The 19,667-nt window shown below is 34.8% G+C and overlaps 1 protein-coding gene across 1 annotated transcript; it reads right to left on the reverse strand.

Moving 5' to 3' along the window:
- Positions 1–453: 453 nt before the first annotated feature.
- LOC129572901 (uncharacterized) lies at positions 454–2,419 on the reverse strand. The gene is made up of 2 exons (XM_055453016.1): positions 898–2,419; positions 454–782 (listed from the first exon to the last, which is right to left on the reverse strand). Exons 1-2 carry the CDS (start codon positions 2,025–2,027, stop codon positions 632–634), a joined length of 1,281 nt encoding a protein of 426 aa, XP_055308991.1. The 5' UTR covers positions 2,028–2,419; the 3' UTR covers positions 454–631.
- Between the last annotated feature and the right edge of the window lie 17,248 nt (positions 2,420–19,667).

Below are 19,667 nucleotides of genomic sequence, written 5' to 3' on the forward strand. Positions count from 1 at the left end.
GCCCAAGCCGAGCGAAGCGAGGCGAGCAAGCTAGTTGTAAATAAATTTTCACAATAGTGAATGTGAAAAACACTTTTGAACTTCGTGTCCAGTAATAATACAGCGTCCCAGCGTCACTCAAAATGATGTCAGTCATTTTGAGTGGTGAATCCACGCACAGGAGCGTCACTCCATTTTAACCTCGTCTAGAGGTTTTTCATCTGATACTCTCTTACTCAAAGAGTAACTAATGAGTATGAGAGTAGGTCAAGACTTACTCATTTTCCGCTTGTATGGGAGTAGGAGTATGAAATTATACTCTCTTACTCCGCCTTACCTTCGCAGTGAAGCAATTTTTTACTAGTGGCGTCGCCACATTTACGCGCCCATCACTTACTTAAGTACTTTTGACAACATTGTTCGTAGTATTTTGACATTTCATTGATGTTCGTTGAAATGAATCGAGTTTGATAAAGTGATGAATTTTTAATTTATTAAAGTGAGTTTGATATATTTTATTATTATAAAATAACAGTGAAAAAATGACAGTGTGAAAACATATGTTAGTATTGAAGATTTCAAAAAAATTGGTGCTGCCTCACGCTCTCATATTTATTTATTTATTTATTTACACCGCCAAAAACTGGCTGAATTATTTGATTTGCAGGAAAATGACTCCAAGAGTCATGAAAAACCTGATCTTTTGTTTTATACAATTTAGTTTGGTTTGATTTTTACGTACATTGACAGAGCCTTTTCGAGCGCCCATTGCGCCCTGGTGCAAGGTTTCTCGTGCGCCCCCACTTTTGGAATTTAAAGAAAAATGAAAAAAAAACGAATTTCTGTATTGTGTATACTTTCCAAAATAATAGGTACATTTATTTCATAAAAACACTTTTTATAATCAAAGATAATTACTTAAAACTTTGTTTTCGTGCTTTGACTGAAGCAAATTCATGGATAATTTCTTCGTATTCAATTGAATTTGCGGTTTCATGCTCGATCGAGATGATGGCCAGATTGTTGAGTCTGTTTTGGTGCATTGAGTTGCGCAGATAATTTTTGATGAGTTTTAGTTTGGAGAAGGTTCGTTCACCGGTTCCCACTGAAACGGGCGTCGTTAGCAAAATACGATAGGCAATCACTACATTCGGTACCAAGTTTTCCATTTGATGGTTCAATATTGCGTTTAGAATATCCAAAGTATGCGTTATATTTTCATTTTCGACTAATTTGGATACAGCAGAGAGCTCACAAAATAAATCATTTCCATCGATATCCGAATTTCCATTCTGTGTAAGCGCACGTTTAAGGTTTTGGCATGTTATTAACAAACTTCCATTGTGTTTCTTTTCCTCGAACTTTTCAAAATCATACAAAAAAGAGAACAGATCAGTATGAGCCTTTAATGATTCAAATCGCTCTGCAATAGAATTTATTGCAACTTCGTTAATGGAGTTGACCTCAGCACTAAATTCTTCTTCTGAAGCGATTCGATTTTGTGTACGACGCATAGTACTTTCTCTGAATTCATGCTCAATATCGAGGCGTTCACAAATGTAACGAGCTTCGTCAATGAAATTTTCAATGGCATTGTCTTTGTAAGCATTCAAAAATGTAGCAAGGCTTTCCAAGCAATAAACTGCAGCTTGAACGTTCGAACTGATAGACTGCAACGATTTAGATGCTATGTTTGTTTCGCTCAAAATGTCGTACCAAACACAAACAAAACAGAAAAATTCATAGTCCATTTTATCGGCAATTGATTCAGCTTCGTCTCGGATATTTTGACGAAATGAGCTCGTGTTTTGAATTTCCCTTAAAGTCGCAATTATTTGACCTGGATTGCGTCGTAATGGTTTCATTGCATCGATGCGGCTTGACCAGCGTGTGGTGCAAATTGGTTTCGGGGTTAATGACGACACAGATTTCAAATGGTACTTAAGCACATCCCATCTATTAGTCGAACCAGACAAAAAAACAAAAATGTGTTGAACCAGATCATAGAACTTTTTGGTCGGTCCTGAATTGGCCGAATTATTGATCATCAGGTTGAGTGAATGATTTGAACATGGAACAAAAAATGCTCTTGGGAATTTATCAAGTATCACTATACTCTTCACGCCAATGTTCTTAATGTACGTAAATCATTCAAATCTAATGTGAGTGATTCCAACTCTGCTAATAGCACTTTTGCGATTCCGGCATAAATGTATGCTCTAATTTTAGCGCTACTTACTGCTTATGTTTTCGAAGCGCTCTTTTCTTTGGTATGAGTGTTTTTGCGCCCACACGAATATACGTTCATGTTTGTTGGTTTCAAACTCATCGTTCGGCCGATCATCGTGTGCAATGTTCAAGAATGTCACTATTGCACCATTTGTACTACAATCAAACCATTCTGTTTGGATTTTGACTCTTCGCTCATTATGTTTATGCTTTTGAGATCGGCATAGTTCTTGTGAATTTGTAAACTATAATTCTTTCGATAACAAAAAATTTCGTTATATTTTTTCAAATCGCACTCCTTTTTCTTTCGATATATTTCTTTAAAATGCTCGAGCGCCTTCGGCGCTCTCGCGCCCTATTTCACCTTGCGCCCCGGTGCGCCGCACCCCCTGCACCCCCGCTCGGAAAGGCTCTGAGGACAATAATAAAAAAAAAGTTGGTAGCCATACGACGTTACAGTACTCGAGATGAGACTGAGCCAATGCGTAATACAACGTTTTGATTGTTTGTACATCGACTATGTCGTAGCAAAATCTCCTGATGAATCCAAGGGCAGCTGTCGCCTTCGATGTAATTGCGTCGATGTGTTTGACAAAACTAAGTTATTGGTCAATGATGACGCCGAGATCTTTGTGGTCCAATACGCGTTTGAAGGTGAAATCACCGTATTTGTAATTTGTGTCGATGATGTCCTTTCTTTTTGTGGTGATTGTAAGGACGGCGCATTTGTCAAGGTTCAGGTGCAAATTGTTTACGGCGCACCAGGCCTTCAGTTTATCGATGGCTCGCTGTAACGCTTCCGCATCCGTGCTCGAGTGGATGATTTTGGCGATTTTTACATCATCAGCGATCAAAGAAATGAACACGTCGTCCATTTCGTCCACTATGTCGTTGATGAACAACAGGAATAGTGTGGGTCCGAGATGACTACCCTGTGGTACGCCAGATGATACGTTGAATTCGTTAGACTCGCTGCTCCCATACTTAACGAATTGTGTTCTGTTGGACAGGTATGATTCAATCCAAGCAAGAAGATTGTCTGGCAGGTTGAACGATCTGAGTTTCAGAATCAATCTCTTGTGGTTTACTCTGTCAAATGCTTTACTGAAGTCCATGTAGAGAACGTCCACTTGTTTATAATGGAAACTAATTCAGTTATATCAGTGTTATTACGATGATTGGCGTAGATTGCTTATATCTTTTGGTCTCGACATAAATTGTAAATTCAAAACTACCAACAGGGACTTGTTTAGATTAGACGTAAAACTTCTCTTCAATTTATCACCTCTTTGATAAATTGAACGATGACTTTTGCAGTCATTGAGGTCGACATTAATATGTTTAACGCACCAGTTAGTCTATCTTTTCTCAAACGCGTTGTTAGATTATCTTGAACCGTTGACAATCGGCTTTCATTAGACTTTTCCTGTTTGGTCATTCGCGTAAACTAAATTTTCTTTTAGCCCGTCGAGAACCAATATTAATGTAAAATTATCAACTATCTTTTGTTATACACTAAATTGTACGAAAATCAAAAGATCAGGTTTTTCATGACTCTTGGAGTCATTTTCCTACAAAACTAATTATTCAGCCAATCTTTTGGCGGTGTTAAATAAATAAATAAATTGTAAATTCTTAACTACCAACAGGGACTTGTTAGATTAGACGTAAAACTTTTCTTCAATATATCACTTCTTTGATAAATTAATTGATGACTTTTGCAGACATTAAGGCCGTCACTACAATGTTAACGCTTCTACTGGCCTCTCATTTTGCACGTTTAGGCTTTTTTGGAACGTTTACAATTCGGCTACCTACTCATTTCTATGTATGGGTTAGGTTATTTTGTGTCAAAACTATTATAGACCAAATTTTTATGCCAAACGAGAAATACTACTATATCTAAAAATTATAAAATAATATTGTACAAAATCAAATTTAGCCAGTGATTGGCCAGTGTTAAATAAAATAAAATGAAAAAACTTCATGACCAAGTATGGACATGGTTTTAAATTTATCCCTCGGATAGCAAAATGTTGAACATTTTTGAGAAAAAATTGATTCGAAATATCCGTATTATTTAAATTTGTGATGAAAAACCAGAGAATATTGGCTTGAACTTCAATTTTGAAGGTGTTTTGATCAAAAATTGACAATTTATTCCTTGTTTCCTCTCCGGTATAAAAACATTTCAAATATTTTAATATGACTGGAAATTTTTCATATTTATGGTACCAATAAGAACAGAAATAAAGTTTAACATCAATTTAAATTTCTATGAGTAAGAATTTTGCTAGAAATTTTGGTATTTTGACCAAAAAAATTTATCCCTAGGATAAATTTATCACGAGGAACATAAATTCGGCAGTTTGAAGCGAAAATTTTAAACAGAAAAGTTGCGCGGAAAATTTTCAAATGAAAAGAGATAGCTATATAGTTCACTATAGTTTACGTAGCCGTGCAGTATAAGACTACGAAGGGCGCGTAGTTGGATTACGCGAGGCACGTAGAGCCTTTTTGACAGCTTATAAAGATAGCGAAAGTACAAGCTATAGATTATTAGTGCTATTAAGTATCCCCAGTTTTTTGTTGTTATTAGTCATTTGAAATTTATGTTAATAATTTGAATTGTTGAAAAATATTTTTAATTCAATCAAAATATCGTAAAAAATAATCTCACACAATTTTTTTAATCTATCAGAATCGATTTGCATCAGTCAAGTTTGTATACTGGAGAAGTGCCTCCTTAAAGAAGCTCTTCAATTATATAATATACACATACAAAATTGAATAAATAAACTTCGTATAGCGATCAATTTAATTTTATTCAATTTCTTCAAATTTAAAAGGTAATAGAAATGAAAAAATTATTTAAATAACTAAAAATATATCCCATTTGCTGATCGAAGTTATACCTATGCACAATTGCACATACTTAAGCATCTTAATGTTACTTAATGTTCGTACAATCATATAGTTAATGTTAATAGTGCCTCCTTAAGGAATCAGCTGTTGATCAACCATTTTTCACATTATTTTCTATTTGTTGCATAGTATTTCGGTTTGATTTTATTGCGTTAGTGAATATCTAACAAAATTAACTTTAAATCTATGGATAAATTGAAAAAAAATCAGTTATTATGCACAACTTCAGACCGCGATGGTGTCGAAATAAAAGTGTCTGTCGTAGCACAAAAATGTGCTATGGGTAGCATATTCCTGTATTGATATAAGAGCATGAGGATCCCGCCAGGACCAATTTTTTCGAAATCTTCAATACATATGTACACTGTCATTTTTTCACTGTTATTTTATCATAATAATAATGAAATACTATATCAAACTCACTTTGATAAATTAAAAATTCATCACTTTCTCAAACTCGATTCATTTCAACGAATGTCACATATGTCACATAACGAATTTCGGACTTTTCGACTGACGAAAAACTATTGTCTTGAACAAAATAGGCAAATTTAGCTCACAAGTAAACCGTCCCAACAATCCAAAAATGTAATTTGTTTGGAGGGTTAAGGGGGGTTTGACCCTATTTTGGGGATACATTGGTCATTTTTCGCTATTTTTTCACCTTTTGACCCTCCATTTCATTTCAGGGGTGGAGGGCAGCTCCACCCAAGGTTTCATTTGATTCTCTGGAGTTAGTGATGGCTTCGAACGTTCGCTCGTTCGTTCGACAATAAAAAAAAAAAATTGTTCGTTCGACAATTTGAAAAAATATGTTTGGAAATGCGCCGATGAACTTCCTGCAATCACATTGATTTTTCATTAGAAAAATTTCAAACAATTTTCTTTAAAATGTTCAAAATAATTTCATATGGAAATTAAAATTTTGCAGCGTGGATGCGTTAAAATAACGCTTCAGGTGCCCGAGTCACCAAATTCAGCTTAGCTGCTCAGCAGCAAAATAACTATCTTTGATTTCGTGCAAAGAACTTGAAAATGCTTTGAAACGAGGAACAGCCGGATATTGATGGCATTGAACTTTGTATTGCTCAGAATTCTCGACTACCGAAAGAGTACGATGAGGCTCTATCGTGACGATACATTTCATCGTGGAATGGCGGCTAGCGCATGTACACAACACTTCCCCTTTCTCACTGCTGCTATGTTAAACATAGTAAACGGTTCACGCACACCGATACATGACTCTGGAGCGTGCTCTGGAGCGCACGCATACTCCTAATTAGCTCCTGATTCTCCTAATTAGCTGCAGCTATTTTGACTTTGTGACTAAAGGTGTCAAACGGACGGACTGTCCGTCTTTTTAGCCCGTCCGTCCGTCCGTCCAGGGCTCTTGAAATTTTTTATCGGACGGACGGACAAAAAAATTTCTAGCGGCTCTGAACGGACGGACGGACGGATAAAAAAAATTTCAAGAGCCCTGGACGGACGGACGGACGAGGTGCTTGTCCGTTGACACCTTTAGACCGACCCACGGAACATTCGTTCTCTTTTTATATTTTGTTTGTTACGATGTGTATCGCTTATCAACATTTAAAACTCTGATATTCTTTTTTGGATCGAATCAAAGAAATAGATGGAAAGACAAAAACCAGCGACTACCACACATAGAAAAATTAAAATAGCGAATTGTTTGCTTGTAAACAAATGCCATTGCATATATCAACTTGGACGAGCTAAAAATGAGAATGCTCAGAAGATTTGAAGATCTAAATAATTGTCGATGAAATATAATTAAATTATACGCAACAAATATGATTTAACAAAATAATGAGAAAAACTTTATTGAGAAAATGAATGTGGTTGATGTGTTTCAATCGGCTATTGTACAACGAATGAGAGTAGAACACTTGACAGTTCCATAGCTGTCACACAGAGAGCAAAGTGCAAGGCCCGTTCACAATAACATGTTTCGTACTAAATTACTCATACTTTAACAAATGCAATGTGCTACTATCAATAAAACGATGTGGAGTGGTATTTTGTTGGTGGGTTTTTGTTTTTCTTTCCGAGGTTTCATTCAATTGGTACCAAACATTTGAACAACAAAAGAATACTCAAAAAGAGTTGATTGGCTCGTCTGCGGATGATTTTAATTGCATATCTCTTTCATTTGTTGTGTTTTTTCGTTTCATCTTTACAGCTGGTCGAAGTACATGTTGCTTTTTTCAGTGTGTTTTGGTGAACCACGCTCACTCAATATCAAAACGGAAAAGTTCATAGTAAATTCGGCAATTCGACGAATTACCGAACGTTTTTTGTGTTTCGCTACTCTTTGAATGCTCCATTAGAGATTTTTCCAGTGAATTTAAAATTACCGAATGTTGTGTGTGATTCGTGCAAACCGTCAAATTGCCGACATTATATTCATAAAGTTGGTAAAATGCCATTTTACCAACATTTTTGGAACATTGTTGGTAATTCGACATTTTACCGAAAACACAAAAAACGTTCGGTAATTCGTCGAATTGTCGAAATTACTATGAATTTTCCCGTTTTGATATTAAGTGAGCGTAGTTGAAAATATGTCATTGTGGAAAAAAGATACAAGTGAAACGCGTTTGCCACACGCCATACAACAACAAATCGAGAAATTTTTTGTACGTAAAAATCAAGTCCAAATGGTTGATTCTAGGGGAATTTATCATTCAAAAATTCATAAATTCCGGTGTGTTTTGAGCTATATTCAGAATATCCACTCATATTCACAGATATTCAGTCTTTCTTATTTGACAGTTCAGGCGTTCTCATCAGCCGCCATCTTGAATTCGTCGCCATCTTGAAAATTTTATTCAAAATATTCACAAAATTCACAACATTCACATATAATCGAAATTTTGACGATGATTCAATGAGAAAAATGAGGCTGTGAGAATGAAAATGGCAATACAGGAATGAGCATTCTGAAGCGCATCAAGAAAAAAAAACGCAAAAGTGAATCATGAGTTCTGAACACGCAAAAGTGAACCATGAACCTCCTATGCTGCCCATGTAAATTCATGTTTCACTTTTGCATATTCAGAACTCATGATTCATTTTTGCGAATTTTTTACTTGATGCGTTTCAGAATGTTTATTCCTGTATTGCCATTTTCATTCTCACAGCCTCAAATATCCACAATATTCACAAATATTCACATTTCTCAAGCCTTGAATGAAACCCCCAGGGTTGATTTTGATGACATTGGTGATGAAAAATCTACTGCGACTGTAATAATTGAATACGTTTCACCGAAATGTTACGAATGATGATAATATACCGCAAAATAGCACCAAACCTGATGCAAATACGCTTGCATTCATAAAGGTTGAACCGGTATGTGTTGCCTTTTTGTGAATATAACAGTATGAAAATGTGATCGAATCGGAAATGAAATAGAATACTCGAATATAATTTCATTCTATTTGTTCAATTATCTCTAATTAGGTCGAAGATGCCACCGTGTTGCTGCATGAGAAAGTCGTTCGGCCAGTCGGAGCTACGCAAGGTGTCACGTCCACCGTATTGCTGCATGACAAAAAGGTTGAACCGGTATGTGTTGCCTTTTTGTGAATATAACAGTATGAGAATGTGATCGAATTGAAAATGAAATAGAATACTCGAATATAATTTCATTCTATTTGTTCAATTATCTTTAATTAGGTCCAAGGTGCCACGTCCAGCATTATCAAACGGCCAAAAATCATTAAATACCATTATCAAACCTGGAAAAAAAGAGAAAATACCTGAAAAAAAAGAGAAAATTTGGTGAATAATGGCAAGCATGTAGATCCTAATGATAAAGTTGTTTTGAAAAATGGGAACATTCCATTATTAGCTAGCCATTATGATGACTATTCATTTTGTGACTACCGCAAAGAATTGCACGGTTGGTTCAGCTTCAATGGTGAAGTTCCCAAAGAATATCGCGATATGAAAATGGTCGCGAAATTTATAGGTTACGCATCAAACGAAGAAGCATACCAAAAGGCCAAGGACTACGTCGAAAATGTATTGAAAATCGAACCAAACACGGTAAACTTGCAAAACGAGTTCTTAAACACGGTAAACTTTTTGTGTGAAAATTTAAATGAATGATAATTTCATAAGCCGTTCGGTTTTCTCCCCATTGATTTAGAAATACAAGTTCAGCAAAGACTCATCAAAGCAAGTGAAGGATTTGATCAACGAGTTTGGAATCTCACAAACTTTGGAGCATGCTTTAGTTTAGAGTTTCTTATTTGCCCGATAATCGGCTGCAGTGGTGGATACTCTAAGCTAGCTACTTTGAAGGCACATGTAATGAAAACTCACAAAGAACATCCAGATAAGGGAAAAGCACAGAAGGACTTGGTGAAATTAAAGTTCAAATGCCCCAAATGTCGCACATCGCATGAAAAGCATTCTGACTATGACAGACATAAACTGTTTCGTCACAAATGAATGATCGAATTGATGAGGAAGTGCAGTTGGATCGGTGAAGAGATCGAATTAGAAATAAAAAGAAAAAAACAACAGAAGCAGAGTGCATCTAGAAGTTGCAGACGGGCGATATCATTCAATCATTTTTATTATTCCATCCTATGTTCAATTCCATCATAAAGCGACCGATCGGCCGATAAATGATAAAAATAACTATTAATTATTAATATAGTTTGGTTGATAGGTAAGTGCTTGACCAAAATGGGAAATTGTCTGACCAAAATGGGAAAATTTTCGACGAAAATCGGAAAATGTTTGACGAAAATCGGAAAATGTTTGACCAAAAACCGGAAAATGTTTGACGAACCAAATTTTATTCAAAAAAAATGGAAAAACAACACATTTAGGATATGAAAATGTAGGTCTGGACCCATTCAAGTCATCTTGTGTTTGCTAGTTTTAAAATAAAAATAACTGGAATTTTTTATTCGCATATTGCGAATTGGTCTATATTGCATTCACAATTTTAGAGATTCTATTATGAGCTGAATCTACTTCGAATTGAATATGTGTAAATCGCTATCTCAGATTGGCGTTAGAGTAATGACGTAGCATAGTGTGAGGTGTTTTCAAACAATGCAAAAATAAACGGTTTCGTGGTTCATATCACGATCGAATCCGATGGAGAACGAAAGTTTCCGACGATTCGATGACTGAAAGCAATTTCAGCATGGAAAAAACACGTTGTTCTAACGAACACAGTGTAAAAAATGGTCATTCAACTCATAATACAATCTCTAAAATTGTGAAAAAAAATAACTGTAATTTATCACAGGTTTTAGATAATTTCACTTGAAAACTATTCATAGTTCACAATATTTCAATATGGTATTCGTTTGAATACTTGAGCAAATCTAAAGAAAATATTGAGCATTTTAATATGAACTTTACCGCTGAACCAGAATGCACTATGAAATTTATTATGTACATATATTAATAGATGTTAACCAAAGAATATTTTTTTAAAATTTTATAGTACAATGTATTGTAGTTCGTTGGATGGGAGGAGGAGAATTATGATTAATTATATTATTTATGTTGTGAGAAAGGTAGGAGAAACCCAGCCAGGGTATATCCCAGACAAAATACTGGTGCAGCAGAAATCGCGCGGCGGTTTCCGCCACTAAAGAAGGATTCTTTATTCTTATTCACATTCTTTTTTTTATTATTATTATCATTATTCTGCACCATACAGCGTTTCTTCGCCAGAGGTGGTTTATTTGATATGAATATTCTTTTATATATTTACATTATATTACATTAATTGAATTGCTACACAGAGAAAAATAAAATCATTTTCGCGTAGCAAAATATTGTAATGTGACGAATTCCAACACATGTTGAAATTTTCACAAGAAATGTTTTGTTCCATATTGACTCATAATGTTTTGTTCCCGAGTTAATGAGGAAATTTAACTCAAGTATTTGTCAATTGAGTGACCGTTTGCATACGTTATCTAATTTGACAAGTAGTTTCACTCAGTTTTGAGATTGTCATTTGTGTATATTTGCATAAAATTTATTACTCTCTCCATAATCTATTTCTTTTAAAATATTCATTAATTCTCTGTTTAACAGTATTTGTACTCGTGTTAAAATCAATTAAAAACGTATCACAGACTGGAGTAGGAACATTATGATAATTCCTATTTTCTTTATTAGTTAAAGGTGGCTTAATTGGCACCAACTTATTATAAAAATCATTCTAAGCATTGTTTACCCATTTTTCCGCGCCACAATTGAATGTATTTATACAAAATATTATTATATGGGACGAACACATTGAGAATTTAGAATGGAATCAAAAAATATATTCAATTTTTTTTAACAAATTCACATTTTTTAAAGTAAAATTCGGTTGGTCAAGCATTTTCCGATTTTCGTCAAACATTTTCCGATTTTCGTCGAACATTTTCCCATTTTGGTCAGACACTTTCCCATTTTGGTCAAGCAAAATCAATTTAACCATATAGTTTTAAGTTGATCACATTAAAATGATGAATTTTTGTCTTTTCACCAAAAACAAAACGATAAATAAACGTTAGTTAGATTATGAGCCAAGCCGGCTCCTTGAAGTACACTGCTTTTGTTCATTCTTCTCTCTGATGTTTTTCGTTATTTACTTGAATATTTCGCCTGCCGTTCTTTTCAAGGTGAATTTGAATTTTCTCAACAATTTCAATGGAACTTATCCGTGATTGATGCTTTTCGCTATTTACAACGATGATTTTTCGAATCGTGGTGCAAACAAAAAAACATAACCGCAACATTTGCTTATGAACCGCTGCTAGCAATCGTGTAAACGTCAGTATTTTGACATATACGCATTTTTTTTCCAGTCCTTTTCGCAACTCTATTGAATAGCGATTCATGTATAGAAATATTGGATTTTCATCGTTTTCAAGTGATTTTCAGTCAAAGTATTGCACACATTTTTCTTTGCCGTTTATAGTTTGTGACACAATTATCGATTTTATATATTTCAGAATGGACAATTTTCCAAAAAACAAAGGCAATCGCCTTCAAGAGCCGGGTAAAGTTCCGTATGTAAATGTGTCAACGCTGGATTTGCTGAAGAAAGCCGCAACGCTATTCATAAAATTCAAGGAACAGCCGAAAAGAGAATTGGTAATCCTAGGATTGAACCAAATGGGTTATGAGCTGACAAATTGCGTGGTGCCACGAAATTCACCAAAGGGAATCGCTCTGTGCACTTTCACCGATATTGGAACACGTACAAAGGCATGGTCGGCGTTGAAGCTTGCCCGTGAAATTTACGAACAAAAGATTACGTGGTCAACGATTTACAGCACGGAAAAAGCTGGGAAAAATGAATCGGAAAAGGAGGTTACGGAATCGGTGAATGAGATAGAATCGGAGAGAAAGACAGAATCGGAGAATTGTCATCATGAATTACCGCGGCTATCAGAGCCATGCCATGTTTTTCTGTCCGTCGAAATCATGCACTACGATGATTCTGTGCGACAATTGTCATACGTGAACCTAAAAAGTATGTCGGGATTAGCAGAAATGCAAATTGATATAAACCAGCATTTGACACTTGGCGAGATTGAAGATACACAGCTTATTCAGCCCGGCGCATTATGTGTTGCTCTATGGCCGCAAGATATGACCTATTACAGAGCGGTCATAATCAAAGTTCGCTGCAACCAGAGCTATCTCATCCGGTTCATTGATTTTGGCAACACATGTGTTGTTGGCTGGGTGTATTATTGTCCAGAAGACTATGAAAGCCTCAGTCCATTCAGCAACACACTGGCCATCTGCCCATCGAAATATGAAGAATGGTGCCACCCCAAACACGATACAATTGCCAAAGCAATTGTCATTGATTTCGATTTGAACGCCAATCTAGACGCCAATGCGAACGTACCACCGATGGATGCACTTTCAACCACTCTTAGAGAGGAATTGGAGTGCCCAATCTGTTATGAGCACATGCATGTACTCGTCCAGCAATGCTACAATGGTCACTAGAACTAGGGGGTAAAATCATTTTTTTCATCTTTTATATCCACATGCATCAAGTAATAACTTAGAAATTCAATGGTATGCATGTAAATCCGAAATATCCATGTATATTCAACAATATTCATCATGAACGACAAATGAATATTACTGAATATACAAAGATATGTCAAATTTACGTGTATACGTATGAAAAAAAAAAGTGAATCAAACATTCAACCGTAAATTTGAACGATTTTGGTAGATAACGGTGAATATTGGAACATTTTTTGACATTACAGTTGAATATTATTAAATATACATAGATATTTGAGATTGACGTGCATACTAGTAAATTAGTGAAGATTGTATAGTCAAAAAATGTTCCTATATTCACCGTAATCCACCAAAATCTGCCAAAATCCTTCGAAAGTGGTTCAAATTTTCGGTTGAAGGTTTGATTCACTATTATTTTTATTTTTTCAGAGTTATTTGCGTTCTGCAAAATCGCGTGAAGCCCCTAGCCTTTATTTGTGACTAATATTCATTTCAAAGAAAAATTTCCATAACCATAAAAAAGTTTGATAAGAACACGCAAGTCAATCTACCTCACCTCGAAATATTTCGTTTCAAAATAAAATTTGCAGAATATTTGCAATTGATGGAAAAAAAATTCGTTTCCTCATGACCAAAACGGACTTAGAGGGTCAAGGCGACCAACATTGCTCAAACCCAGAGCAAATAGATTTGAGAGTGTAGGCGGAAGGAGGCGCAAATCTTGGTTATGGTCCAAACGATTGGGCTGACCCATAGTGGTGGCACATATCATCCATGCAAAGGACCACCCATCCATCAGTGAGCGAACGATGTGAGATTTATACATACCCACCATGATAAAATGAAAGGCTTGAAATTATGGAGTAAATTATTAATTTTTCTGAATTTAATTCTGGTAAATTTTAGGTTTTCAAAGCATTCTCCGCTCACCGAAATACAGCGAAATCTGTTATTAAAATATCTTACAGCAATCGCATTCAAAGCATTTCACTGTGGTTACCATGTTTGCTATTAAATTCCCTGTAGTGTTCATGCAAACGTCAAACTGAACAGAGTTTAACAGGTGTCAAGTACAGGGGAATTTGATGAAGCAAATTGCTACTACAGTGAAACGCTATGAATGCGAATTCTGTGGGATATTTTGATAACAGATAACGCTGTATTTGTGTGTGCGTCAAGTAAAAATATAGTATAGAATATATACGTTTTGAGTATGAATTATCTTCCTGCGAAAAATATACTGTTCAAGTTAAAATCCAATAGTAACTACCCACAGAGAAGCGCACAATAAGATGTTATTCTCACAATAACGTAACGAGTAGTGTGTCAGTCGTACGCATATACAGCATTGCGTGCGACGGATCAAGTAGCCATTGCAACGTTATGTGAGACGACTCGTGCGGATGAGTATAAGAACGAGCGAGTGACACACCACTCGTTACCTTATTGTGACAATAACATCTTATTGTGCGCTTCTCTGTGGGTATTTTGCGGCATTCAATGAGCATATTTTAACCTTCAAGATAAACATTCATCCTGAAGATATCGCCATCTTGCGACCAAAATTAGTGTTTTTTTTATTTTGAAGGTTAAAATGAGCTCATTTCATCCTGAAAACGTTATTTCCAGACAACTAAATACTATGCTTTCTTTTTTTTCATGAAAATGATCATCAATATCACCAGTTGGATTGCATTTACGTCTACTAAAGTATTTATGTGCATGATTTTCGATTGTGTTCATCTGTTTGTTTACAAACAAATAGTGATTTTGACAGTGCGACAGTATATATGTATGTATTCTTTTTACGGACGACGCTGTCGTTGATAGGATTGGTGTGTTACTTTTTTCTCTTTCGTTTCCACTGCTGCTGTGCCAATATTTTGTTCTCATTCATCATATTATTCTATCGTTATGGGCTAGACACATAAACAAAACATTCTCACATCTGGGTAGAGATGAATTCAGCGCAGCCGAGTATTTTTGTTGTTGTTTCGTTCTACTTCAGCTTTTTGGCAAATTTTTTTTTTAATTAATATTTTTTGTAACACAATAACGAAGAAGAGCTTACATTTTCTGCCTCCCGGTATTCGCATTGTGTGGGCATATGCACTTAGTAATTACGCGCATTGGCTAAATTTCGCAAGATTACGCAATTTCTACTTTTGGGGATTTTTTCTTTATATTTTACTAATATAAATGTGGTTTTTCAAAAACTGTTCTTTGTTATGTATGTTACACAAAATATTGATACAAAGTTTTTTTGGCCGAAAAGGTAAAGTATAACGAAGAAAAAAACAAAAAAAGAACACAAATACTCGAGTACCCTAAAGTCATCTCTGCATCTGGGTGTGCTTCAACCGACTCTCTCAAACCAAAGCGTTTAAGTCTGCTATTGCTGGTCCAGCCAATGCCGACAAGTACAACACAGTAGTACTCGACTCTTCCCTAAAAGTGCCAGAAGTTTGAACAGGCATTTGATCGTCAACATTTGCTTATGTGGGTGAATTGCTTCGATTATGGTTTCTGACCTGAAAGTGGGGTTTACAATGTAGAGCAAGGGTAGTAATCAAGCTTTTGACCAGAATGTACGATATCTAAAAATGGCATTATAACCAATTTTACTGTACATTTAGGTAGTAGAGCTTAAAAAAAATTCAAAACTATGCATAAACCACCACCGTAGCACTACACTAATAATAACATTATTTGCAAACTAAAGTGCGTTCAAACATTGAGCACGGATGTAGACACATTTACCTTGCGCTCACATTGTCAAATATTGAGTAGTGTCAAACATTACCGTCAAAATATTTGGCGCTGTTCATTTGACAGCTACTGGATGAAACTATAGGTGCGGCAAAGACTTGGAAAGAGCTTGATAAACTTGATAAAATGCATGTGTTTTTCGATAATTGCAAGAGCCCTATGATGTTAAGTAACTATAACTTGGAAATTTCCTTCTAATGTTTAATTGAAATGGTGTTGTTGTTACTTAAGAAGACTAAAGTCAAACTACAATCCTAGGGGCTTCATTCGAATTTCAAAACAGTGAATTTTTGTGAATATTTTTGAATATTATAGATATTTTCTCATAGAATTTTCGAAAATATTATGAATATACGTGAATAAATTTAGATTTAAAAAAATCCAAGATGGCGGCTGGTGAGAACGGCTGAACTTCCAAAATAAGAAACATCGAATATCTGTGAATATGAGTGGATATTCTCTAGATAATAGTGAATAGGAGTGAATATCTCTTAAAACACAGCGAAATTATTGAATTTTTTCGATAAAAAAAATGATAGTTCCCCCTAGCTACAATCAGAATCATCTGTTGAAGTGTACTGTCGATAGACATTTTAATGAAAAATTATAATTTTTGTAGTCAACAGATGCTACGAATCACTGCAAAAGCAACCTAAACCAATTTATTTATTATTCATTTTATTGGGTGTGAGTTATTGATGTTTCACTTTAAGAAACAGCTTTAACGTGTTTTAAGTAAAAACAAGTAGAATAATCATGGCACAATTCTCAATGATGCTGCCTGGATTTTACATTTTTTCAAAAGCTAATGTTTGATGGATCGTTGACGAAATTTTTGTTCCGTTCAAACAACGTGCAGGAAGAAAAATGTGTTTTTCTAACAAACATTTTTTTCCCTTGAAAAACCCGCTTTTCATTTATACGGTTATTTTGAAGCACGTAATTCAGAAAAAAAAACATTCGTTGCCACCAAAACTGATCAATTATTACTCAACCCAAAAATGGGTTTGATATTATTATGATTTTTTTTGGCGAAACTAGGCTAGGTTGTCACTTCCCTAGTCACTTCCAATTCAGATACAAATTCAAAATTCCATTTCCATCTTTTCATCTCTTAAACGGCACAGCGAGTCAAGGAACACAAGAAAACCGGTCAAAAAGTGTATCATTTGTTCAATAAATTGAAAATTGATTCGAAAAAAATGTTTCGTTCTGCAATGCATATACTATTGCACACATAGGGAATAATTCAAAAACTGAAAGCCAAATCCATCCCATGAAGTTTCATGGCATTCCATTCGATATGTTTTTTTTCTCTTATGCAGGCTTGTTAACAATTCGATTTTAATTCAAATCTAAATGAGTCTGAAAAAAAAAATCAAATTTCATCGACTAAATCAAAAAGCGAGATCAATTTTCTGAGTCTAGAATAGAATAACTTGGAGATAGTGTTAAAATCTTTATTTCTTTAAATTAGACCAAGACCTTTGAATTCATTTCTTTTGGCAAATCATTGTATCAAAATTGACTGTTAAGAGTTTAACTGAATTGAATCCAAGCACATGCTCATACGCTTTTTTTTCTACGATTCAAAGAAAATCTCGTTCCCCCAACCATCTCAATACGCATTTGATGTATGAAAAATGAAAAAGAGTCATTCCTTCTTATCCTATTCCTTTCGCTCATAAATATCAATTTTATTCACGTTTTTACTCGTGAAATGTTTAGAAAAGTGTTTGAAACAAGCTCGAAAATCATGTAAACCAAAACTAACTCTCAATGGGAATTCCGTCGCACTAAAAACACAGGAATCGTATCAAATTTGTAATCAAACGGTTTTCTAAGTAAAATTTCACATCTCAGCGTTAGTAACTTCTTATGCTCGTTCCAATCAAGACAAATTGAAAACAAACGGAGACACTCACTGCATTTTGAAGAGACTTTAATTCAAAAAAATTAAAAACGAATTCGTTTGTTCGGATCGGATCATACAAGCAACTGATTTCAATTGAGGAACGACCAATTTTATTCAAATTTGGCATTTGTCCAATTTTCAGACTGAGTTCTGTGACGTTTACGTTTCATTCAACTTTGGGCATAGCCGTCACATTTTTTCGTTTTCATTTCGTTCAGTCATTTGTTTGCAGCTCATTTTGTCGCTGTCTGAAACCTTCTCCGAGATCAAATCGAATCTTGAACCTGGTGAATAGAAGTCTAACGTTTGCAGTTCCCAGTCACACAATTGAATTCAACACGGGGACTGTACGAAGCAAATCGGAACGGTAGCCAAGAGAGAAATTATGATTTCTTAAAACCATTTGATAGCGAGAGGTTTACAAGGTGCCAATCGTTCTAGTGGACGTCGCTCCATTTCAAGATGAGCTTCAGCGCTATGAGTCGTTTTAACACTTTCCCAACATTTGATTCAAATTTTTCACAAAAAATGAACTTGTTCACTTCTTTATGGTCATTCATATAAAGAGCGGAAGGGCAAAGAATGAGAAATAAGACTATATTTACACTTTAGATTTCTTATTTTTCAAATTCAATTTATAAAATGCGTTTTATAGTTGAAATAAAATTTGAGATTAATTTTTTTGGGAAAAAGAGATCTTCCTGATTTTTGATTAACAGAAATGTATAAACAAACGAATTTAAATGCAAAGTTTATATTTGATTCGCACGTAAGCACCGATTTCGCGCAACGATATGGAATTGAAGTACAATTGATTGTTCTTCGAGTGCTCGCTGTTATGCAGACAGACTTCAAAATCGAATTTCATGATAATGGAATCAAATTAATGTATTTTCTTAGAGAAATTCAAGTGACTTCGGTCCGAATTCTTTACATTTTTCCAAAAGAAATTTATTTCAATGACTTTGTCTATCAATTTTGTGCAATTTTTCTTAAAAATAAGGTTTCACTCCAAATATTTCATTCCAGCCTTCGGGTTTTTTTTAATAGAAAATTGAGATCGCGATAAACGATGAAGTTATGATTTGATGAAACTTCTGTACTTATGATAAAAGACCCTGTATTCATTTGACAACAGAAGTGAAGCTTTAATCAGTTTCGAAGTTGATTCAATTGATTCCTGAACGTTCGAAATTGAAACTAAACAATAACTTGATTGTTAATTTTTGTTCGAAGAAAAAGTCTCAGTTTGATCGCCATGTAAAGCCTAATTAGATTCGATGAACAATCAAAGGTTTGATTTTTGGAAAAATAATTACCGACAAAAAAATCTAAATCAAATTCAATAGAAAACGAAGGGTGCTGATGATTTTGTTCCCCAATACGGAGAACGCGTTCTTCGTATGAAAACCGAATTCCGTACTGGGGTACAAAATCATGCACCCGAAAACGAATGCGTCGAAGTGAGTGTGATCCATCAAAAGCAGGAAATTTGTCTTTTGAATCTGTCTTTCTTTCATGAAATGGTTTAAAACAGATACTGCATTGGCTTTTATTTTGAAAGTTTCTTGTGTTCTGTGACTTGATGTTTGTGCTCAGCAATGTTATTTTTTATTGTAAAATTATTGAATGACCGAATGATCTTTTTTGTGAAAAAGCTTTAAAATGTTTAGATTAACTCCTCACGCAACGTGTAGTTTTTTGCAATGATTTCATCAAAACTAATTCGAATTCGATTTTAATTCATCCATTCGATGCAAACATTCAGATTTTAGGAAGAAAAAATCGAGATGGTACACAAATTTTA

Source organism: Sitodiplosis mosellana, unplaced genomic scaffold (assembly GCF_009176505.1).
Source record: "Sitodiplosis mosellana isolate CC-2019 unplaced genomic scaffold, AAFC_SMos_1.0 Smas_scaffold_5712, whole genome shotgun sequence".
Taxonomy (NCBI): Eukaryota; Metazoa; Arthropoda; class Insecta; order Diptera; family Cecidomyiidae; genus Sitodiplosis; species Sitodiplosis mosellana.